The sequence below is a fragment of the Branchiostoma belcheri genome, unplaced genomic scaffold (assembly GCF_001625305.1).
Source record: "Branchiostoma belcheri isolate BF01 breed outbred unplaced genomic scaffold, Haploidv18h27 scaffold128, whole genome shotgun sequence".
Taxonomy (NCBI): domain Eukaryota; kingdom Metazoa; phylum Chordata; class Leptocardii; order Amphioxiformes; family Branchiostomatidae; genus Branchiostoma; species Branchiostoma belcheri.
The window spans coordinates 566,553-591,369 of record NW_017802691.1 but is presented as its reverse complement, the minus strand read 5'-3'; the positions used below and the strand labels follow the sequence as shown (position 1 = coordinate 591,369).

At 41.2% G+C, this 24,817-nt stretch overlaps 2 protein-coding genes across 16 annotated transcripts in view; one reads left to right on the top strand and one right to left on the bottom strand.

The window, feature by feature from the left end:
- LOC109463574 (serine/threonine-protein phosphatase 6 regulatory subunit 3-like) overlaps positions 1 to 14,554 on the top strand; it is a 32,332-nt gene extending 17,778 nt beyond the window's left edge. For 4 of the 15 annotated variants that reach the window (XM_019760416.1, XM_019760415.1, XM_019760412.1 and 1 more), the window contains 13 exons: positions 1,794 to 1,883; positions 3,536 to 3,633; positions 4,332 to 4,389; positions 5,959 to 6,021; positions 6,178 to 6,308; positions 6,834 to 7,036; positions 7,438 to 7,681; positions 8,553 to 8,641; positions 9,059 to 9,167; positions 9,582 to 9,842; positions 10,289 to 10,489; positions 11,099 to 11,263; positions 11,808 to 14,554. In XM_019760416.1, coding sequence (XP_019615975.1) covers positions 1,794 to 1,883; positions 3,536 to 3,633; positions 4,332 to 4,389; positions 5,959 to 6,021; positions 6,178 to 6,308; positions 6,834 to 7,036; positions 7,438 to 7,681; positions 8,553 to 8,641; positions 9,059 to 9,167; positions 9,582 to 9,842; positions 10,289 to 10,489; positions 11,099 to 11,263; positions 11,808 to 11,877 — 1,782 coding nt within the window. In that variant the 3' untranslated portion in view covers positions 11,878 to 14,554. The remainder of the gene's footprint in view (positions 1 to 1,793; positions 1,884 to 3,535; positions 3,634 to 4,331; positions 4,390 to 5,958; positions 6,022 to 6,177; positions 6,309 to 6,833; positions 7,037 to 7,437; positions 7,682 to 8,552; positions 8,642 to 9,058; positions 9,168 to 9,581; positions 9,843 to 10,288; positions 10,490 to 11,098; positions 11,264 to 11,807) is intronic. The other 11 variants (XM_019760424.1, XM_019760419.1, XM_019760418.1 and 8 more) reach the window with 7 other exon arrangements.
- Positions 14,555 to 15,970: 1,416 nt separating this feature from the next.
- Positions 15,971 to 24,009, bottom strand: LOC109463566 (vasopressin V2 receptor-like). The gene is made up of 7 exons (XM_019760403.1): positions 23,879 to 24,009; positions 22,263 to 22,477; positions 19,850 to 19,981; positions 18,863 to 19,029; positions 18,113 to 18,297; positions 17,469 to 17,604; positions 15,971 to 16,495 (listed from the first exon to the last, which is right to left on the bottom strand). The coding sequence occupies exons 1-7, from the start codon at positions 23,932 to 23,934 to the stop codon at positions 16,295 to 16,297; spliced, it is 1,092 nt and encodes a 363-aa protein (XP_019615962.1). The 5' UTR covers positions 23,935 to 24,009; the 3' UTR covers positions 15,971 to 16,294.
- Between the last annotated feature and the right edge of the window lie 808 nt (positions 24,010 to 24,817).

Sequence of the window (24,817 nt, the reverse complement as noted above, 5' to 3'; positions counted from 1 at the left end):
TCCTATGACAGATACATGAGTAACCCAGAAATTACTTCAAATTTTTCACAGACAAATTGGATTGAAGAAGATTGGCAATTATCAAAATCACCATTCGTTGCAAGTTGAAGAAAATGAGAGTGATTAAGATTGAGTGGATGTCTTTCCTGTACTAGGCCTCACAGGAACTCAAGACGTACATTTTTTGTATTCTTCCTATTGGATCTTCAAGTCTCGTATTGTGAATCTTATATATTCACCTGGGTAATGTTTTTTTTATAAGAAAAAACTCTGCTGAACAGATTTCTGAATAACAAAAATGGAAAACACAATACTTACTGCAATCCCCAAGAAAAGCATTGTTTTTTCAAAGCTTTGAAGCATGCCATGCTACTTTCAGCAAGCTGCTTTTATTCTATGGGGGTCCTAGTATTGAACCTTGAGGAACCCCTTAGAATAAAAAGCCACTCATTCCAGTAACATGACTGACACTGTCCTAACTCACCTGCCACTCTCTCCTTCCCCTACCTCCTCCATCTTGTGTGCTTCTCTGGTCCCATTATACTACTCACCAGGCCCTGCCACAAGTAAGTATGTTCTGTCCTAATAGTCTATGGTGAATAATCTTGTAATCTGCCATTGACACCCCCTTTTTTGTGTGCATGTGGCACAGCCTGTGAAAAAACATACGTCGACTGTTCCACTTTCTTCTGATGTAGGGATATCAGTGTTACATAATTTTTTTCTTCCCATAGAATGAAATTGTGTAGATTTGTATGTACAAAATTTATGAACAGAGGAAATTTTTATATTTTTTGTTGTAAAACATGTTTTGTGCTTTGCAAAGACGAGCAAAAGACAGAGAGCAGTGTTCAGTCGGTATGCAGAAACATTTGAGGATAAGGTAACTAACTGGTTCATGTTGAAACTACGGCACTACTTTTCTCAAAACGTAAAAACACCAAGTTGAACAACACATGTAGTGCCAAATCTCACAACTTGTATGTTAATGCATTACTTCCCGAAGTTGTACGATATCACAAAAGATATATCAAATCACCAGACACGAAAATTAGAACTTTTTGCTGTGGAAAACACACTAAAATTGTACTTTTCTGACCCCCAAGTCATTCCCCCTCCCCTTTCCTCCCCTTCTATTAACCCACCTGCTTATACTGATCCCTTAAAACCTTCCACTTAAGAAAACTGTCAGTTTGCAAAATACTCAATATAAAATTGTATTACCATAATGAAAAGTCCATGGTGGAATATACAGTCAAATAGCACTTCAGAATCATTTTGAAAATCAAGAATGACATTGTATCTTTTTTTTTTAACTTTTGGAATGCTCAAAAGAAATGTTGTGGTTTATCTTACGTAGGCAAATCTAGATAATGTGTCACTTTCTATGTCAAACTAAGACATAGCAGGATTTTGCATTCTGACAGCTGTGGTGGTCCATTTCTGTACATTTGCCTTGGGTTTTCATGATAACATTGTTGTTTGTCCATTCCAGTTTGATCTCAATTTTTAAAAAATGTGTTCTCCACCATAGTTTTTTTGTTATAATAAGTTGTAAAAAAAAGTGAGGAAAAAGAATATTAATAAAGTAAAAATAAAGTCAATAATTACATGAATGTAAATGTGACATTCATCAAATTTTCCATTCCTTTAAACATTTTGAATACCTTAAACTATTGTGACAAGCATTTTGAATTTAAAGTTTACAGAGATAGTTAAAGATGATCAATCTTGAATGGTTCTAGGTGTGTTACATGAGTTTTTCTTAGCCGTTTTTCTCCACCCCCTCCCAGGTTGGTAGCCACCCGCTCCACTCCTCTAGTGAAGATGACGACTCGGACTTCAAGGATATCCCCTTTCCTCCCGACTCCTCCTTACAACAGGTGAGCATCTTACAACCTTTCTTCAAGTTTTCTTCAAGTTCAATTCACTTCAGGCCACTCCACATCGTTTCTTGGTTCTCAAAAACTTTAAGTAGACTTGAAATTTACAAAAAACTTACTTACTTAGTTCAAGCTCCTGCTTGAACCAATCCATTGAAAAGAAGTGCAATTACTTAATGGGCCACCCTGTATAAAAATGATGGAAAATAAAATAAATAAATAAAATCCAGAAAGCCTCCTCTATAACACTTCTTCCATGGCCCTTCGAAATTTCTTAGTATTTAGGAAAAGTCACTTTGAAAATAAAGCCTTTAGAGTAAAATTCACTCCCTGGTAGTACAATGTATGCCTACCAGGGTGTAGCTTTTATATTTCCTATTGACTGTCTACTTCGGCAGTAGTTTTTTTTTTTTTAAATGGAGGACCAACAAATTCAATTTTGGTGTGGCTTTGTTTTTTTCTGTTGCTTTTATATAAAATTGGGCAACTAGAAATTTTGAACATGAATTATGAACATTTTGGCTAAACTTCTAAAGATAATCATTCTAAAATGTTGAAGTTCATAAGAAGTCACTGTTTCATGTTACCTTTATTATTTGGTTCTTTTTTGACTATCATTAATAAAATGAATACCACTTGAATGTCAGCCTTTTTATGTACATGTGTAGAAACAATACATGTACTGCATGACATACTGTAACTCTTTTTAACTTTGTTATATTACTGGTTACAAACACAATATTGTGATGTTTTATTGCAATTATACTGTCTTACATGCAAATGCACCCCGATATAACAATACACTGAACTTGCTATGAAATATGCTGAATGTATATTAAATGCACACACTGTATACCTTATAAGACATTATGCCTTGGATTTGGTGTCTTGTGCTGTCTTGAAAATGTGTACAAGACCGTCTTGTTCTAAATCTTGTAACTTGCAAAACCAGTGCAGGTAGTTAAGGTTTTTGCTCTGTTTCTGGTATCCCTTTTCTCAAGTCTAGTTTCTTTACCACTGTTTGAATACAAAGCCAAATTGCAATATCAAATTTATCCGTCACAATTGTTTATGACTTTTGCCTATCTTAATTCAAATTAGAGTAAAAACGAAATACTGTGCTTCAAGTATCTTTACAAAGTTAGTGTGAATTCATTTATTTTGGTGGCATAAGACTTTTAAGAGGAAAGGCGGTTTTTGGCTTTTCTCTGTGTTCTAAAGTTGCATTCAAAAAAATTCTGTACTGTAACAGTAAATGATACAGTATTTGAAAATTCATATTTGCAGTGTCATGATTTTCCAATCAAGAGGCTACTGCTATAAACCGGGGAAAGAAAATACATCTATTAGAAAATCTCCAGTAGCACCAAATATTTAGAAATGTACAACAGTAGCATGACCTCACTACCAGCACTGGTTGTGTGATGTTTCGTAGGGCTGTGCTGTGCTGTGTGAATAGTCTTGACGTGTACTAACACCACTATACATGTAGAACCATACATACATACACACGGGGTGCATCATCAGAAGTGGGGTTTGCTTAGCTTGTGTGTGATCTAGTGTTTGTGGTGGCGGGGGTTTGACTCACCACGTCCACCCGCTGGACACCAATCCAAATGACCACCCCCTATCTCTGGGCCCACGTCGCCCAGGCCTTTTCTGATTATCAGATGCAACAAATGACGTCCACTTTTATTGACCAGTTTGGCTTCAACGATGAAGAGTTCGCAGACCAGGAAGAAAATGTCAAGTAAGTTCATTAGCATGAAAGTTCATCTGTGTTGGTAGTTACATGTTTAGAGTTAAAACTAAAGATCCAACACACAAAGTTCTCTCACCTAGTCTAAGAGCTTTTGACCAGTCAGTCACTCTGGTCTTCCTCAGTAGACTGACTCAGTGAAGCTTGTCACATGGCTTCTCTAAAGTGTAACGTCAAAGAAGCCATGTGACAAGCCTCACTGGGTCAGTCTACTGAGGAAGATCAGAGTGACTGGTTGAAAGCTCTAGGTGACTGAGAGAACTTTTTGTGTTGGATGTAAAGTTTTAACTCTAAACACGTCAAGTAAGTTCATTACTGTATTACTTCAGTTTTAAACACATAACATCTGGACCAGATGTCACCATGGTATCTGGTGCTGTAACAGACGCCCTGTGGTGTTGGGTTACATTTTGTAGCAGGGCAGAGCTGGAGGGGAGGCTTACTGTATATGTAGCTCTATTCAATGTCATCACCTAAGAAATAATAGCAATGGCATCTGAACAGTTTTCAGTATGATCCTAAATTCTGAGCGGTGCAGGTAAAATTTGTCTGATGCAGATAATTTTCTATCTTACATGCACAATGCAAGTACATAGAAAAAAGTATTTCGAGCCCTGTAAATGTACATGTATGCCCTGACTTTACAAGGGCTTGTTGTTCCTAACCTGTATTTCTCCTCTCTCTTGCAGTGCACCGTTTGATAGGATATCTGATATCAACTTCTCCACAAATGCAAATGAAGAAAACGTGAGTTCGTCTCATTATATGCATCTTGATGTCTACATGTAGTTCGTAGGCAAGTCTCAATAGCTGTATCTAAATAAGGCACATTCCATTTTTAAGGAGGGGCAAAATCTATTTTTAGAACCTCTTGTCAAAGACATTGTGAGGTATTGAACTAAAGCTACATGTAATACGAAATTGCAATGTGTAAAAAAAAACCCTCAAAAATATTTAAACTGTTTTGGAAAAAATGGAATATGCCTTACTGCAACAATCTGACTGCTATACAAAGTAGCTTTAGACCTGTGTTAGCTTGTGTCTATCTCTGCATGTGTGTGAACAGTGAAACTTTCTATTTGGCATTTGATGTGAAATCTGGAATAATTTTGCTTCTCAAAACAGACATAGAATAGACTAAGATAAATGAAATAAATTCTCTTTCGATTCAGTGAACAAAAAGACCCTACTGTTGAATTGTGTGTTTCTTTTCTAACACGTGTGTGTTTTGTAGAAGAAAGATAATGTGTTATACCTTGTTGATAGTTAAACAGACTGGAAAGTTTTTGGATTAGTTTTATTGCTACAGACAAAACTGTGTGTTCTGGTGTTTGCATTGTTTGCTATGTACAGCATACATGTACATGTGGTTGTATTGTTTGGGGATTTTGTATATCTTTGTGTGCCATTGCTTATGCTTCATACATGTGTGTGTACATGCATTTCCATGTGTTACTGTATGCAATATCTTGCTCAATGTTTGTATGTTTGTCATTCTTTGTTTCGTTGCATATGACTGTCAAATGCACTGTTAACATCTCTTTTTGTTGTTTTGATACATTATATTTGAAAATTTGAAAATATTTGAAAAACATTAAGAAATACTGTGTGCAATATTCCTGACTTGAAAGTTTCTGTGAAGTTAATATAGAAAAACTACAGTTTTTATTTCATGTGTTATCTCCATGTATATACCACATGCTAATGTGTTGTGTCCCAGTGCTTTCATCAGTTGTGTCTGCATACATACATGCACAATCAGCTGCTGCTGTCTTCAGCTTTATTGATCCCACCATCTTATTGCTGTTAGAGTAATCCCATTATCTGCCATTGTAGAGATTTTCTACCTTTTAATACATGCACTACAGTCAAACCTGTTAATGGTGACCACCCTAGCTATAGACTTCAATGAAAATGGTCACACTCACAGTAAACAGTTAGCCATGCCACTGTATTATTACCCTGTATTCATAATTTTTGGGTCAATATGGAAATACGATGTAGTCTAATGTACAACCAATGAAGTAGCCAGGTGGTCACTGATACAGGTTTGACTGTGGTAGTAGCATTCATTGTTAGAAGTTTCATATCTTTCTTTAAGTTATTGCAAATATATTATTTTCCTCTATCATAAGTTATGTCAACTACTACTAGTTGTATATTTAGTTGTGTAGTAGAGAACAATTTTATATTTTGAACTCCTTGACGTAAAATCACGAAGCTTGCAGTCTCTCATCCATGCACAGCTTTTTTGGCGGGAATTTTACACGTTTAAGTCCTTTCTGTTGACATGTCTATTCTTTAATTCTTATGCAGCCCAACCGAGCGCTGTTCGAAGCCTATTGCAAAGAGGTCATGAGTACCATAGGTCCCAGCACGGTGAGTGGTGTGTACACGGGGAGGGGCTAGCTTCACACATGTACATGTATGTGTACGTACAAGATCTGTACTCAATCCGTGTGGACCGATGTCCCACCCGAGGTTCACCCGTAACCGTGTTGTGTTTTTTCTCTTTTTTTCTGTTTTTCCGTGCAGCCGAATTCGGCGCTGTTTGAGGCGTGCTGCAACGAGCGGATCTCCACGTTTGACGACAGCGGGAGCGACGAGGAAGACGTCTGGGAGGAGAAGGAGCTGACTTTCTCGTCGGTCGTCGAGTCCAGACAAAGGTATGATATTACGTCTGTAGGCTCAAATTACAGGTGCATTTGTAGGGCTCAAATTACAGGTGTCCAGCAAGGGCCTTATAGGTTTCTAGGTAGCGCTCAAATTACAGAGAAAGGAGTGTATATTTGTAGACAGTGTTAGAAATGTCCACCTGCAGTCTGCATTTTGTAGAGACATTTTCGATATCCCAAAAGAATATTTAACAATCTGCAATTTTGCAGGCTGAAAAAGACTGAAATTCTGACCTAACCACACAGGTTATAACATACATATGTGCATGCAGCTACAGTTTGGTTTCAGTGTGTCAGGTTCAGCATCAGTGTTAGAATTTGTGTGAGGTTTGTGTTGGTTAAAGTCCTGTTAATGACAAATCTTTTCTTCTCCCTCCCAGCACAAGGTTACAACCTACTGTATAGGTACATGTACTTACAGTTTGAGTTAGTTTCGGTGTCCGGTTCAGCATTAGTGTTAGGATTAGTGTTGGTTAAAGACTTGTAGATCACAATTTTTCTCTTCTCCTTTCACAGCACGATATCCACCACAAGCAATGACCAGGGGAGTGACGGGAGTGACAACAGCAGTGACAGTGAAGAGGACGCGGAGGACACCCCCTCCCCTCTCCGGTCAGACAAACCCCCTCCCCCCGCAGCCAGCAGCCCCAAACCCCCCGGCTCCCCCGCCTCTCCAAGTGCCTCCGAGGACACCAAGATGGATGTGGACAACAGCGATGGTAGCGGATCCTTCTGCAATCTTAACGTTTCTAACGAAATTAGTGTTTGTTTAAACTGTAATTTCCCACACAAGGGATTGGACGTACCCAGATTTCGTTATAGGGCAGATAGTCCCAATTCTGTACTAATAACTATGAAAGGGGTGTTAGTGTAACGGAAATGTCTTGACTATGCATGATGTACAAAATGACTAATAAACTGGTGGACGTACCAACCACTAAGTGTTGTAGACTTGTAGAACAAGAAATAGTCATGCCTTGAAGTACCAGAGTTATCAACCAAAGATTGGGGTGCTCAAATACATTTTGACAGGATAGGTTTTCATTTCTTTTCAATTTTAGTTTGAAGTCACGGGTTAAAACTTTATCCATGATCATGAACTTGGTCCTTCCCTTCGCAGGCTGGACAGCCACGTTCGACGAAGCTCCCATGGACGCCGCGCCCGTTGCCATGGAGACGGGAGCGGGCAGCTGGGACGACGTCGTCGCGGCGACCAACAAGCCCGGCGGCGCCGCGACGGATGACGGGTGGGCGAATTTCGATAGTGTCCCGCCGAGTAAGGCCGGTCCAGGTCCCGAGAAACAAGTCGAAGACTCGGGATGGGCCAATTTCGCAGACTTTACCCCCTTAGGACCTAGTGACAGGTACTGGTACAGTATGACAGGGAACGTGTAAAAAACGTTGCTGAACAATCGACACCTAGCGCCTAGACACCTAGACATCCCTTAAAAAGCTACAATATTTAAAGAAATTGAGCTAAAATTAATGTGCATGTAAATGTTGTGGTATGACAGGGAAACTTGTAACCATTGCTTTTTTGTGATCTCAACAATCGACACTTAGCGCCTAGACACCTAGACATCCCTTAAAACAGCTGCTATTGTAAAGGAAATCTGAATGTACATGTAAATGTAGCTGTTAAAACGAAAATCCAAGTGATTGTGACGTGACATACAGGAGTGGTTACTGGTCCTAAAAAAACCTTAAACCTACATGTGTAAACCTTAACCTGGACCTGAATAAAAATGACTGACTCGTACCCACTCCTAGAGACATACATGTAGTCTGCTTCTGGCCCTGCTAAGAAACTAGATGGAGATTTTAGCATTGCTTGAAGCATTACAGACAGAATAATGCAAAATAGAAAAATTATAGCCTGCTATATGTACCAGCAACTTCTATATTGTATATTATGTAGTTGTCAGTGAGGCAGTAAGCAATGTTGTAGACTTTGGCAGGGGTAGCTCAATTACTTAATGTATATAAATCTAGTACTAGTGCATGCGATAACATTGTTCCTTTATACGTGTATGTGTAATACAAAATATACATACAAAAGTACAGTGAATTGAGTCGTTGAAGAGATGTATTATTTTGCTATGCTGATTGTCCACATAAATGCTTTGCTATTTCAATTCTCAATGATACTTAGATGTTAAAGTTTTGGCATGAAACTTATCCATTAGAACAGTTCCCTTTGGAAACTAATGTCTCATTCTACATTTTTCTCTGCAGCAATAACCCCCAACCTCGCAGTAGTTCACCGGTAGCCATGGAGACAAACGAAGCTCCCACGGACGGGCTTAGAAAAGGAGTCGCTTATCGTGAGTACAGCTGAATAAAGCTACAATCATAGCTGCATGTCATTTTGGGGAGATCTTGAGGCATTTAGAAGTTTAACTTTAGCAAGAGATGGTGATTGAAATATCAAGCTGGGAGGGAAATTTGCATTAATGAAATGTACTACAGTAACTCCAAATTTTGTGTTTCGTTAACACAAGAGACCCTCTTTTCACACAATTAATTGTTTTCTTCAGCCGGCATTTCTGTGACCCTCTGTCACCTTCCTCAGGGCAGTTCTTACTTCATAGGACTTTCCAACTTGATGTAACTACAGATTTCTTTGGTACAGTTTGGAAAGTAGAATTCTTTCCTTGTTACAAATGTACATAGTTTAAAATCTATTATCAAAGTCTATGTAGTAATGGTAAGATCTGTTTCCTACCTGTTTGCCCCTGCAGTGATGGCCAGTGCCCCCCCAGATCTCGCCACCTCGGTACAACAGTCCACCAGGTTACCTGAGGTCGGCGAGAGCAGCACCGACCCTGAAGACGAGTTCACGTCTTTAAGGTAAGAAATGGCAGAGAATGGGGCTGTGTACCCAATACATGTGTGTGTAAACTTAATACAAGTACAGGTCTGGACCTAAACATGTACATGTACATGTATGTGTGCCTGAACAAAATAGAACAGTCTAGTACTCTTGTCAGTCAGTTTCGAAAGACTAAAGGAACAGTATGGTACAGTTCCCCCAGGACACTAGTGGACACGATGAAATATAGGTAAATTTTCCCTCAATAATGACAACTTTGACAGTTGAGCACTTGAAAATCAGGAAAACTGGTAAATGCTCTCTTTTGAAATGTGTAATTTCTTGAACATTGGTTCGTATTTCAAGCCTTGAAGTGACAAAGAACCTACAAAATGCATGAGCCCCAGTTGAGATTGTCCGGACATTAACAGAGCAACTTATTTCTCACACAGAAATTCCCAACCACTAGCAAATACAGTAGAGGCAATGAACGTGGACGAGCCTCCGCAACAGACCGAGCAGCCCAACAGAACCGGCGGGACGGAGGGAAAGCCCACCAGCGACACGAGACCCGCGGAAACAGGAGAAACATCAGCGGAGGAGAAAACAGGAGGGGCGGAAGGGTCGAGGGAGGCCAGCGAAACAGTCCAGGGGTCGCCGGCTAAGGATGGCAGCAGCTCATTAAAGCAGGGAAATTCTGACAGAGAAACAAGGTAGGGTCTACCATTGAACTTTTAGATATGAAACTTTGCACTGTTTTTTTGGTGAAAAACAAAGTTCTTTCTACAGAACCAGAGCCTAGACAGAGTGTTCAACATCAAAAGGTCCTGGGTTTGAATCTTGCCACGTCAACGATCTTGTGCCCCTAAAACAGGCACTTTGCACAACTTTTCTCACTTTACTCAGGTGGAAATGAGTACCTGGTCTAGTAGGCCGATTAAGGAGGAGATAATTATAAAGGAGGAGATAAAGGAAACAAATTGGTCAATTATGTTAAAGGCATCCAGTGCAATTTCAGGGCAGCAAAACTACATTCAGAATAAGGCAATCTTTGTGATATTGACACATACTGCTTCACATTAGGACATACTTTGTCGGGTTTTCAAGCCCTAAAAACTGCATTGAATGCCTTAAACTTAGATCATTTATTTTTTTCCAGAACAAGTTCTTCCAGCCCCACCCCTTCTCCCAGTGCCTCAGCGACGAAACCGCCCCAGCCAAACACTCCCTCATCAGTCGGGGACAAGGACCAGAGTAACAACAACACTCAGCATCAACAACAACAACAACCACAGGGCACAGAGCAGGGCAGTCCTGGCAACACAAACGACCCAACAGAAGAGCTCAGCCAGAACTTTAAGTTAGTACTGACTTGTAAAGAGTTAGATGTTCAAGGGTTAGGACTGGTGTAACGTAAGTCGTTTGGTGTAATGTAGCCAGCTGCCGCCGCGTGCCTGCGAAGCTGGTGTGTTACACAAAAGGGCTGGTTATACCGGCTATACAGATACAGATACAGAAAGGCGTTCCATGCAATTTTAGGGTGGCAAAAGTGGATTTTCAAAGTCAAACTTTCTGGTCATTACTTTAAATTAATGTCGAATCAATCCTATCCCATAGCATACTGTTATCTGTGATCCAAAAATGCGATGTCGCTGATGGAAAACAGATGCTTGTTTTGTATACATGTGTACTAGGCTGGCTCGAGCTATTTACTGTATGAGTGGTAAATATAGGAGTAAAGAAACACACTTTACGTATAGCTTGCTTTGAAAGAAAGACACTTTACGTAGCTTGCTTTGAAAGAAAAAGACCCTTTTCGTATAGCTTGTTTTGAAAGAAAGAGACACTTTACGTAGCTTGTTTGGGGGCTATTTCAAGTCAACGACCCTAACCACAAGAGCACCTTGCTACATGTACCTCTTGGCCTTACCACCTCTTGATGTTAATTTCCGTTCTCTGTTTTCGTTAGTATCCTCTCATCCGGGGTGACGAAGACAGGGAAGGAAGGGGAGGAGCCTAAAACAGCCCCTCCCCCGGGCTCACCCAACACAGACAACAGCCATGTCAACCAGACGGACCCCCCGACAACCGAGAACTCAGTGGAGATGAAGATAGGGGCAATGGAAACAATGAGGTATGGTCCTGTACAGCTTTAACCCTTGCCCAGCTACTGGGTGGTGAAGAACTACATGTACATGTATGTCTTGTACCAGATACTGAAGATCAGGTGTTTGAATACCAGCAGTTGTTGCTTACCAATTTTGCATGCTACTGGCATGGGTCAATGTCCTTAGGCTTGGCTGTTAAATTGTGGTCCACTGTTTATTGTATTTCAACCTGTATGTACAGCCCAAGAAGACCACTCAGAGGACAAGTAACATCAAATGGATAGGATTCAGTCTTGTCAATGGAAAAATTATCTAAGAGACCACCTAAAAGTGTATAGTAGAGTGGGTGCATTCCTCGGGCTAACTGACGTCTAGCACACCTCAGTTGTCCCTCAGCATGTTAATCCAGCCAGTCACCAAAAAGTGGTAACATTGGCCAGGCGTTCCTTAATATGTAGAGCTGGTCTCTTGTACACTACAGGTACTGTACATGTGTATGTATTGGCCATCTTTTTTGTCAATTGTCCATTTTTTATCGAAAGCTAACTTTGTTGAACTGTTGTTTTCCAGGCCAGAGGGTACGAAACCTCCTGTGGAGACTCTAGTCCCTGCCACCGGTGCTGCTAACGGCCCCGTTTGACTCCAACCACCGCCCTGAAACCTTCAAAGGACCAGGCTCTATTTTTCTAGGCGATCAGTAAGCTGTATGTAGAAACAATTGAGAGAAAACAGAAACATGATGAAGTAGCACTCTTTCTTCACTTCCGACTTATTTTCAGCAATGCTGCTACTGTTTTGACAGGGAACGTAATATAAGGGAGGAGGGGGGGGGGATGCACGCCTGTGGCGAAACAAACCACACAGGTAACCCGTACACTCTAGGAACCCCTCATCTACTGCAGATGTATCTGTGTACAGTACTGTAGGACTTGTTGCCTTTGTCACCCTGCCCCTTCTTTCAGGAACTTACAAGCAAGCAGGCACTTTGTCGTATGTGTGACGTGTCAGCCCAAATGTCACGTTCGACGCTCGAAAACGCAGCGAAACGAAGTAGGGCTCCGTACGAAAAAAAAACAAGGTGCTGGCATTCATGTACAGGTTGAACTCAAACGGTTGAAATGCCATAGGAGAAAAAGTAAAACGATAGACTGTATATCAGTGTACGCAGGTTACTACCCTGTTTTCTAAAAGGTGCTTTGTATCTTTGTCGACTGTGCTATTCAAGTCTCCCACTCTCTCGGATATGCAATGGCTTCCTACCGCGTGCTACGTCTGTACCTTCGCAAAAGTGTTAGTCGTCATTTGTGACACGATTTCTGGATAGGATAAACGATTGGTACATTTTTATTAGCTTCTTTAGGAAAAGCAGGAGACTATATTAACACTTGGTAGGGGGGTGGGCAAAAACTGAGCATACTGGTGAGAGCACTGTTGAAACAAACTTCGCGAGACGACAGAAGAAAGTGCCCTTCCCAACAGACAGCCTTGGTATGATGATGTACATGACATGTAGTCAGTGCTTGCTAGTGTAAAGCTTTTGAATAAAACCAAAGTGGGGTGCTTGAGAAAACAGCCTGTTGGCTTGATACATTTTTTTCCCTTTCTTGCCGCTAACTTACATGTATGCGAATGTACGTTCAAAGTTTGAACCATTGAATCCCAGATCTGTGCACGTGTGGTGTTCATAGAATGGCACAGTGCAACTCACAAACATGAAATGTACACCAAACTGCGATTCAGAACATTTGACAACTAACATTGGAATATGGACAAACGTTAGCAATGATGGACCTGCATCTGTTTATATATTAGTGCTTTTCTGGACTACTTGGGCCTCAACAAGGGCTTTTGTTCCACTATGCTGCTTGCTGACAAATTTTTCTCTCAAGTTTCATCTTTCACATTCAAAATTTTCAATTGCCGTGTCCACTCACATTTCTCTCATGCTTTCTTCATGTTTGCTCCAATAAGCAAAGATATTTCATGTACAAAACAGTACTAGGAGACCAGCTGTCTACTTCCAATTGTACCTGCCCACCCCCCTTAACAAGGATAGATTCTTAACTAAGGTAATGATATATGTAACCTAAGGGGCTGTTTACGTGCAGTGCATTGCAATTTTCAGGGCCTATATCGCTGACTGGCACCACCCTGTTCTTCAATGTCTCATCGAGTTATGCTGTATACTTCTGAATCGAGCCGCTAGCAGTACAATATAAACTATATCCTGGTCTGGAATACATTAATTTAATTTTCAGAAATGTGTCTCATTCTGGTGAGAACGATGATGATGATGATGACTAAGGTTATGTATATTATATCTCTGATGATTTAACGATATGCCAATTAAGAGGCAAATTAATTAATGAGTGCAAAGAAAACGGATGTTGGATTTTTAAGTATTCCACTTATTGTTTGTTATGTTGTAAATGTTGCTGTTTGTTTGATGAAGGGGAGAGCGCTCGACTTGTGAGCGTTTGAGGGATGTGAATGATTGTTCTTTACGTTTAGCAAGTCTTTATATAGTGATGGAAGTGTTGAGCATTGACATGTGTTTAAAAGTGCCACCAAATTTATTATTCTCTTACATTTTAGTGTTTCCTTTTGTCGTATATAGTAGCATGCACTTTTTGTTGCTTTTCCTCCTGCGAAAGCAACCGAAATTTTTACAAGTGCCCCGTTAGATGCAGCTACAACACTTGTACCTCTCTATTCACAATTGCAAAGAGTCTGCCTTAAAGAATTAAAAGTACCGACACTTGTCGTTTGTGAGCCGAAAATTGTTACTGATGTTGTGTGAATGGATGTCTTACCCCATGAAATCTAAAACTTAGAATTAAACACAAGAAAACTGGGAAAAAGTAAATATTATAACAACGGCTTGATGTTCATTCCAACGCTTATTATCAAAATGTAGAATTTGACTCCAGTAAGCTAAAAGTTCACTTATTCGTTCAATTTGGTGCCTGACGATTTGAGAACAAACTTGGATGTAAAGAAACATGACATAGGTGTATTTGGTGTCGAACCCTACATTTAGTTTCAAGCTGTTGGAATGTACATTGATACTTGGAATGGGAAGAAAAGCCTGGATGCTTAGAGGGGAGCCATAAGAGTATTTTCTGTGTGAAGTTAGGTCAAATACATCGTTGTACAGCCACCAACAGGAAAATTCCCTATTCTTGCAAATTGCTGATGAGTACAGTGTCTTTGTATGAGGTTTTTATTATTTCTCTGTTACAGTTGTTTCTTGAAATGAGAGATTTGAGACCGAATATTTGTAGGAGTGATATTAAAGAGTAACAATGCTCAGTGTCTGTCATGTGTGTTGCTTTTGTTTTTATTAAAGGAAATAATGTTACTGTTATATACTCCACACTAAACCATTAAACAGCCTCAGTATGTGTGAAATTGTATGCAGTGTGTGCATAGATAGGAATAGCTAAACATTTTGTTGTTCTGCATGTTTATATGACATGGTCCAACCATACAAAATGACTGGAAGACAAAAGAAAAACGTCATTTAAAAAGTTAATAATTTTATTCGCTTCTGGGTACATAAACCTTGCATCATTAAAACAATCATATATCCAACACTTCTAGAATGATACCAAATCTGTACGAGACAGCGATGTAGAATGTATAAGTCAATTGCCAAAAACTGCAACTGACGTTCTTTCTATTTATTAAAGCATACATTATTGGTGTTTGCGCTCACGTGACACATGACGTAAGCATCCGCCATGTTGAATGTTTAACCTGGACGGTCATAGGTTAACATCATGGCAGCTCTGACGTCACGTGCAAACAACCAATAGGAGGAAGAGGCTACAAATCATACGGGTGATGACTCATTACAAAGCCAATGACATGCAAATTTATGTAAATAATTCTGTCATGCGTGCGATTATTATTGAATGTGCCATAAATAACTGTACATAGCAACATTTAAAAGTACAGCTTCAAATTCCTCTGCCAAACTAGAATTTCATTTTTACGTTGACATTAAACGTAGGGTGAGAAAGAAGCATTTCCACATCATTTATTCTAATCTCTTTCTTATCTACATTTGCCTTATTTGTAAATTTTAGGTCTACCCGCATTTTTGATCGAAATACACCTACAAGGCTACAACTGACACTGGTACATGTATGTACATGGACTACTGTATATGAGATCACCTGTGCCTTTTATGTACAATTGAAATATTTACAAGGATTTCTAGGGCGCCTATAGTACTTTGTCTCAAAACGACATATTACAAAAATATATACAATATAGTTTGATATCAGTAGTTGCATTCGAGTTGGCAAGAAGTCAGATGTACACTCGATTTTGGGATATGTTCACTGTTGATGAGGGCAATTAATTTTGCCCATAACTATTTCTGGCAAAAAATGTGCCATTTTGTTTCTTTGTGTACAATTTTGACATCGTCCATATTTCTTTCTTTTGTAATAACTTGATAATGATTCGTAATTAAGACGAAACCACTTTTTGTGACTTCTGACACTCAAAACTTTCGAAAGATTCCAACACGTCGCTAGGTGACGCGCTTAGACGCATTTCTAACCAGATGGGGAGAGCAAAGGTTTCACACAGCATATATAAAACTGAAAAGGTTGGCATCCAGACTAGATGCATTTTTTGCTCCTTTTTCTATGTTGTTTGTCTGCTAACAGTCGGAGACCATGTAAGACCTGTAGGTATCAAAGCTGAAAAGGGTGGCATCCAGACAAGAGACATTTTTCTGCTCCAAAGCAGTGTTGTTTGTTCGCTAACAGTCGGAGACGTGTGAATACTGAATATTAACACGTGGCTGGCATCAAAGCTAGAGACTTTTTTCTGCTCCTTTTTCTATGTTCCCTGCTCCTTTTTCTATATGTTGTTTGTCCGCTAACAGAGACCATGTGGATACTAAAGCTTAAAGTAAAAGGCTGGCATCCAGGCAAGAGATGTATTTTTTGCTCCCTTTTCTATGTTTTTTTCTCCCCTTTCTATGTTTTTTGCTCTTTTTTGTATGTTTTTAGCTCCTTTTCTATGTTTTTTTTTGTTCGCTAACAGTCGGAGACGGTGTCCCGGGCGCCGAGGTGGATGTCCTCGGGCGCCTCTCCCACCCTGCCCCGCTTCCTGCAGCACAGCATGGCCCGGGACGAGCAGGTGTAGATGGCGGGGTCCAGGATGGTTCGCGCCGTCACCAGCACCATGTGCAGCTGCAGGATAAAGGAGTCGCTCGAGGCGCTGTCCTCCGTCCACGCCTGGAACATGGGAATGGTAGATATTGGCCACTTTAAACCGGGAAAAATACTGCTGCATATCTTGTTTTCATTTCGTACAATTTCACTAGTACCTGGCAGGCTTCAAATGAGGCTCGAAAGACATTGGTCAAACCCGCTAGAGTACAGTTTGCCGTTTGAAAACGTGTATACCGTTTGATCAAGGCAACCATCGTCAGACTTAAGAGAGGCAAACTGTTACCTTTAACGGACCAACTCCCCTAGCATGCTATCTGTCTACTAGTTGGCCAGTGTCTACTACTACTCTTTCCAACCGCCTAGAACGTGGGAAGGATAATGATAGCCACTATAAACAAGGAAATATACTGAAGCAATATGACAGAGACGTCACTAACCAGTAATAGGACATGCAGTAGTTTCATACGATATATTCTGAAACCTCCTAAAGGAGAAAATTTAAATGTGTTGGTCTAAAGAAGAACATTTACCGCATCCGAAGAGCATAGCGATCCCCGACAGGCTTAGAGTGAGGCAAATGTACTTTTTTAGTCGACCGACCCCCATGGCGTGTTTTTACTATTTCTAGCCGTTTTCGAAGTCTAGTAAAGGCTAGGAACCCACTCGATGGACTGTCTACCAGACATTTTGCCACTTTGTACTCTTTCCAGCCGCTTCCGAAGTCTGGCAGAGGCTATAAGCGAGCCTACGATGACCTGACTGCTAGGCTTCTGACCAGTGTCTACTGCTACTCCTTCCAACCGCTTCCGAAGTAACGGTTAGGCACAGTGTACTGAAGTTAGGCGTTACTGGTTCACTCTGTACTGAAGCTAAGTGTTACAGCTAACAATTCAATTCTTCACTAGCCTGGGTGCCAAACCCATAGCACACTGGACACAAAGTATCTCAGTGAGTCTCAGTGTCCAGTGTGCTATGGGTTTGGCACCCAGGCTAATTCTTCACCAGCCCGATGAACCCATATCCGGAGACTACTGACCTGCATGACGGGCAGGACGAAGAGCGGCACCCAACACAAGACGAACACCACCACCAGCGCCGCCACCATGTTAGTCTGTCTGATCTCCTGCAGGATCCCGCCCGACACGGACCGGCTCACCCTGATGGTCCGCACTCTGGGGGCGAGAACGGTGAGAAAAAAAGCGTCTGTTTATGACGTCATGACACTTTGACTTTGTTGGTGTGGATGACTGTGGATGGGTGGAGTGGGCAGTTGACAAGTCCAATTTCAAGTATTAAATCTTGGAATTGTACAGTCGAAAATTTGGGTAAGTCTGATTTCTTGTGTCGGAAATTACAGTTTAAACCTGATTCAGAGACAAGACACCTAACGAGATTTGACAAGACGAGGCTACGAACCTAATAACCATGCAAATCTCTCTCGGTAGTATCCATTGGCCAAATGAGTGTCCATAGCCATTGGATACCGTTTTGCCCCCCAAAGGGATCTGCTTGGGGATTTAGTTTCCACCAGACTTCTGTTGCAGGCTGAATGAATAGTAGAAATCGGCCTAAAAAGGGGATATAATCGACCAGAGAATCCGGCAAGCTGCTCAGGCCAATTATATCCCCTTTTTAGGTCGATTTCTATATACTGGTGGAGCCTATTGGACATTTACGAACCTGGCTACAGGTGACGCCGCTGTGGAAGCCTCTGCAGACGGTTGCTGCTGAGGGCTGGCGGGCGGGTTGTTGGGCGACTGGAACCCCCGCGTGCGGATAGCGCCCACCAGCAGCGCATAGAACACTGCTATAGAGATCAGCGGGGTCGCGACACCAAGGGCAGCGAACACGTACGAGTATGCATCCTGAAAAACATACCATTTTTATATTGTACTCATAAATGAAGTTTGCTATTTTGTCAATTTTACGTTTTAACAGATGGTCACTCTATCGGTTTCTTTGAAAAGTAGTTGGGGGTTTAATTTCTTTAATGAGATACAAGTGCATATCTCATTTTAAAAGAGATTTAATAATAAGAGCGAAATTAATTTTTTCCATAGAGACACAAGCAAAAATAAATAAATTTCAGTACCAACGTCTTAACCCAAATAGTATCCTGACTAGGTGCAAATCCCATCCAATAATCACTTTTAAGAATCCGAAACGCCAAACTAACTCTGGTAGTTGATGTTACCAGTTGATTTTACATGGTATCAAGGCTAACCATATCCCTAACATTAGGAAAACTGCGGCCAAAATAGATCAAGTGACGCGCAATTCCCTTCCAATCTGGACCAAAGTAATTTTGTTTGAAGAATACGTCCGCAAAACGGGCCATCTATTCCACGGTTTATGAGCCGTGGCGTCTTGACTTTTTCATTTTGGTCTCTCCTACGCAGAAAAGGCACGGGATCGATAGACGCACGTTACCTTGTCGTCACCTAATTCCGGAAACCAACAGTCCGTGATGTAGACCGGCGCGGGTTCGGTGGAGTTTCCCATGTCAAGTAGGTAACTCTTGCCGCTGACGACGTCGTACAGACACAACATGCAGGACACGAACCACACTAACACCAACATGGAGCCCGTCTGGCAGCCTGTGGGTGAAAAAAATGTGTTACACATTTATTATTCTCTGTATTCCTTTTATCTTAAATCCGTGTTTGTTAATTCTCATTTCTGTTTACCGAATGAAGGCATTATTTTTGCCTTGTTTCGTCTTCTTCTTCTCCAAACCAAGAAGGTCAATGACCTGAACCAGACGTCTGTCACCATGGTACCTAGTGTTGGGTTACATCATGTTGCAATTTTATAGCAGGAGGGATTTAGTCTGACCTGTCTAACCATGTATATGAATGTGTTTGAGTAAGAATTAACAGAGCAGACCTGCGAAGCTAAACATTATGCATTTGCTTTACTGGTATGTTACCCTGAAGAGCATAATACCGGCTATACAAATACTATGATAAGGTAACATAAATGTAGGTTCAAATTTATCTAGAATATGCAACGGTTTATTCATTTAACGTCGCGGACAATTCGTCATAATCACGTGAGTGCAAACACGTGACAATGAAGTGAGTCGGATCATGTACCCTTACTGCAATGGACGCACAAAAAATAAAACAAACAAACAAACAAACATTGAAGCGTTGACTTTCCATACGAACCTTCTTCTTCTGGTTGAGGGCTCCAGCACTGTGGGGGTAGGGATATTGGATGGGGTGGTCGATCGTACAAGTTTTTTTGTGTGTATATTGTGGTCTGCAGCTCCTCAATGGGCAGGGGCGCCACTCCCTGTCCGCCACCGAGAGCAGGGTGGCGGTGAGTACCCGTAACTGTTCTTAAGAAGTACTAGTACATGGTGCTAATGGCATCCTTGAAGGCCTGTAATGTCTTGGCTACAACAATATTTACCTGTGAGTTTGGGCTTGTTGAACTTGGCCGTGGAGCGGTACCGTTCGTACGCCATCGCCAGCATGGTGAAGACTGAGTTGGTCAGACACAGTTTGGGCAGGACCATGCACAACTTACACCCGAAAAGTCCCCCTACAGAAATACAGGAAGAAACATGTACACATGTTCAATGCTTTTTCTTGTGGTTGTGGTTGCGTTTGTATGTTGTACGCATTAGAAAGCCCCCCCCCCCTACAGTTTGAAACTCCTTGGTAGAACCATGCACAACTTACACGCGAAAAGTCCTCCTACAGAAATACAGGAAGAAAAATGGACACAAGGTCAATGTTTTTCATTGATACATTAAATTTTGTGCTTGCGTTTCTATCATTAGAACCCCCCCCCCCATAGGGGACACTCACGTATGATCACTACAGAAGATATGGAGAGAAAAATTAAACTTAAACTTTAAAAAAACTTAAAACTTAAAAATCAAAGACAAGGACTCATGGGTTATTTTAGTTCCAAATCAGGGTTTATTCTTTCACTGCCTGGATGGGGTCTTACCTAACGTTTCCAGAAAAGTTTACGCTGTAAAAAATTGTTGATGCCCTGATATCGCATTTCCTCCCTCTCAATTTTCTTTCACGCATCAATATTTGTCGCTTTCTTCATGTACACTGTTTTTAGCCCCTCCCTGAAGTCCAACCTTCCTTCGGTGCCACCTCTCGAGTGCTTTGACGACATGATTAAAGAAGGTGCGTTAGAAAAACACTTTACTTAATAGCGTGGCTCTTACCAGCAGTCAGAGGAGTCATACATTTCCTTATCCTGATAGATGCGCGAGATTACCACTAAGTAATTTCCTATTATTCACGCCTACGCGCTCCCTAGCATTAACCATGGATAGCATCAAATCCCTTAGAAAAATAAGTACCATTGGGATCGCATGTAAGTGCGTTGTTAGGGCAAGCCTGGTATCACTAGCGTCGCTAAAACGTACCTAAAGCGTTTGTATGATTGTTATATGGATTGTTATGGGGAAACCTTTCCACCGCTGACGTTTCCCCAATGATATAGCAATATTGATAGTGATTTCGATTTTCAGCCAAGTTAGGAACGAGTGGAAAATTAACAACACCACGATTTCAGCACCAAGGAAAGGGACAGGGTATTTTACTGAAATGCCGTATTCCCGTTCAATCTTTCCATATTCTATTGCAATTTTGCGAATGAATGATAATGCTACCATTATCATTGTCAATATTACTGTTATTTCAGTATAGTTTTCATCTTGGGACTTTCCTTATTGATGATAAGTTTCTTTACTCAATGCTTTTTGTTGTTTTTCAGCTATTTAATCGTCATTTTAGTCTATATGGTTGTAATTGAGAAGCGTACATTCAAGGGATCACTGATGCTCTTAGTACTTCATCCTAACATATATTTCATATTGTAAAGCTTTGTATATAAAGTTTATCTATTTATATCGAGAAGGTCAGCTGGTAGATGTTCCTCCCTTAACTAACAATGTTGACATTGACCAAACGTCTGCCATATCTATACATCGTTTTCTGCCATAAACATTGCCGTTATCAGTAACTGTCACAATATTTGGCTATCTCCTACAACCCCACCAAGCCTAAAGGATGCCCCTATCACGTAGATGGCGCTGTAATGGATAACGTTTCAAGTCGAAGCTTTCGTTTTAAGCCACAGGGTTCATTTCCTGTTGATACTGGCATCGCTCACGGCCGTACGCGGAATCTATAACTCAATAGTAGCCACGCAGGTCGATTTCTCTGCACGGTGAATTCGTCGATTTCATTTCAATCAAGACATTTGTTTAGATTAAGGCTGCCCGTGGTAATACGCTTTAATTAAAACGCGCGTATCTATCACGTGTGTACGTGCTTTAGCTCTTTAGGCCTAGGAAAATTAAATGTTGTGTTTCCCGTTGCGGTCCTGAAAAATTTGGCTCGGTAGGTAGGGATTGTCTTTTTCACAATGTTAACAATAGACTAGAAATCTCTCACGTGCACAACGTATATACTAGTTAATATAAGGATAAAAGATCTCTCGGAAAAAATAAAAATATTAACTTTGATAAAATATTTATACTTAAACATACAACGGAAGTTCAGCTACTCTGGGGAGCTTTCGAGACACACTCTGTCTTTTCATCAACCCGATTCAGATCTCGTCTTGGAGTTCTCTTGCCACGTGACTTGATGTGATAATCACGTGACAAGAGACAGTCATATACAGGTTTTAGGTAGTGACGCTAGTGAAGATATTAACTTCATAATTACAGGATTAACATGCACAGTTGACTCATTTCTTTAGCACAAGACACTACTGCATGGCATGGCATAATACCAAGGCAATGGGGAGGGGGTAATTGATCCCGAAACTATTGAAAAGCGCCACCTACCGAAAACTCCCGTCCCCCGCAGCAGGTACCTCGCCAGCCTGATGGGGACGGTGACCCCGGCGAAGGTCAGGTCAACGAACGACAGGTTACCCATGAACCAATCAGAGGGCACGTTGCGCGCATGCGCACAGATGATCACCAGGCAGATGACCAAGTTGGACAGGGCTCCAATCGATGACGTCACAGTCAGAATCACGGTCAAAGTCATACTGGGACTGCAGAGAGATAAAGTCAAACAAATTCTTCACGGTGGCACATGGTTATGAAGGGTAATCTATATAAACGTTTCTGTCGTGTGGCGTAGCTGCAGAGTGCTCGACTCGGAACCAAGAGGTCCGGGGTTCGAGTCCTGACATGCCACCGATCTTGTGCCCTTGGGAAAAGCACTTTACACGACTTTCCTCACTTCGTTCAGGTAAAAATGAATATTGTATTGTCCTCTGTGTTGGTAGCGGCGTTCATATAAGTTGAAAAAACTTGAGTGTGCCGTCACCACGTCTTGTGATTATATGTTGGAATATAAACAAAGTTATGAAGGGTAATCTATCTAAACGTTTTTAGAGCTCAGGAGGTGGGATTTTTAAATATTAATGATGTATAGCGGCGGCAATTATTGATAAAGATGTCAGAAGGTCCGACATCCTTACGTTTGCGCGTAGATACGCAGCCGCCTGGGTGTTTGTCACTGTCTAGATAAGTCACCCCGGGTTTGGATGAGTTATGGGTTCAGCCACTATCGCGGCAAACCACTCTACTACAGAAGGAGCGACTGTGAAACGCAAAGGAACAGGAGTGCCAAATGGCTGTCCGACTTTGTAGGGGCATGTCGCCACCTCCTCTGACATTTGGATACAGACCAAATAACATTTGTGCAGACACACTACACGTTCTTTCAGTTCACTTGAGTGTCAACATGTTAAGTGCAACTCTGTCATTCCCATGACAGTGAACAGCTCAACACTGAAGTACCGTCCAAGCAGATCCTAGGGTGGCAAAAGACAGTATGAAATTGGCCAGGCAGTATCCATTGACCAGAGAGGGTCCAATACGCCACCCAAGGCTGATATTGAGTAGCTAGCAACTACTTATGCATTCAAGACGAGAGTTCGGATGTTGCTTGGTCCAACGACCACAAATTCAGTTTAACGGTCACTAATCAATGCCTACTTTCCTATTAATCAGTATCTACTGTATCGTTTTGCCCCCCCCCCCCTTTATGTTCGTCAAAGAAATCGGTCAGACAGGAACGAATCCCAGGGATTCTATGCGTATGACATTTTGTAATAGTGTATTTTATGTGTAGTTTTTATTTTATTTTACTATAAACTATGTTAGGTTTCTTCTAAAATCCCATCGTGTTGTTGGCAGGTATATCTGCACTTGCATTTACTGTAGAATTGACTGTGTGTTTGACATTTGTAACAGTTTACTTTAAACTTTAACGCTTGCTTTTTTTCACACAGTTTATTGGAAACAATATTGGTTTTATTTTTCCAAAACTTCATTATTGCCAGCTAGTGTTGTTGACAGCTGTTAGTAGAAGTGGCTTTGGATCAATTTTGCTGTTCCTTAAACGTCAAAAAAATTAAGAGAAAGAAGAATGACGTCATACGTACGTCAGCATGTCTTCGTCCTCGTCCGTGGAGGCTGTCGTGCTGACGGTGTCGTCCATCGTCACTGGTCCTGCGCACTACGCTGTCGTAAAACTCTGTCGTAAAACACCTTCGGGTCGGTCGTAGTGAATGTCACCAAGTTTGCTGTAAATAAAATTTCAAATATTATAAAACACTTAGGGATTATTAACCATATCTAAACTTGGGGGGGGGGGGCTAAAAGTGCCTGCGCCAACTGTGATGTCAGATAACGTCCGAACGACTTGTGCTAGGACCCGCAAACTTGGTGACTTTTCCTAATATTGTTGCCAACAATTTCAAAGCAGAAACATAAATTAATTATTTGGTGAAATCCATATAGTGAAGTCAACATGGCCTTACATGTACAAAACGGGTGTGTTACGCCCCCAAAAAAGTAGTTTATCGGTTATACAAAACAACAAAAAGAACTTAAACCGGCTCTACTTTTTCGACAGCGTGACAGATAAAACAGATCATCACTAGAATGCTTTGAACAAATCCTGCTATTAAATGTGCAAAGATTGGGTGCAACAAATCGTTCGGTGTAATATTCGCTAGCTGCCGCCGCGCCGCGTGCCTGCGAAGCTGGTGTGTTCCTCCCAAGGGCGGTTATACAGATACAACTACCGTCACAAGCCGTGCCGAGATGACACACGGTTGAAGCCGCGCCTGGTGCCACCTGCGCCCCGCTCACAGCGCACGCCACCGTGAAACCGTCTGCTGCCGACTATTAATACGGTGTCCCCGACGTGACACCTATCGATTAACATTTACAGATCTCGCCACCTCTCGCTGGACCGTTAATATTTAAAACTGAACGGCACCTGCTTCCTGTTTCTAAAATCCGTTTTTGAAGGACTGGGACCGTTAGGCTAGCCTCTACCAGGCTCCGCGGATCGCTGGAAAAATAGTAGAAATTGG

Bases quoted from the DNA above. Each gene is read 5' to 3' on its own strand.
- LOC109463566 (XM_019760403.1), bottom strand. From the start codon at position 23,934: ATGGACGACACCGTCAGCACGACAGCCTCCACGGACGAGGACGAAGAC. The intron at 19,982-22,262 runs GTAGGTGGCGCT...GTATTTCTGTAG, and splicing joins GCGGGGGACGGGAGTTTTCG to GGGGACTTTTCGGGTGTAAG. The intron at 16,496-17,468 runs GTCAGTAGTCTC...CCCATGTTCCAG, and splicing joins TCGTCCTGCCCGTCATGCAG to GCGTGGACGGAGGACAGCGC.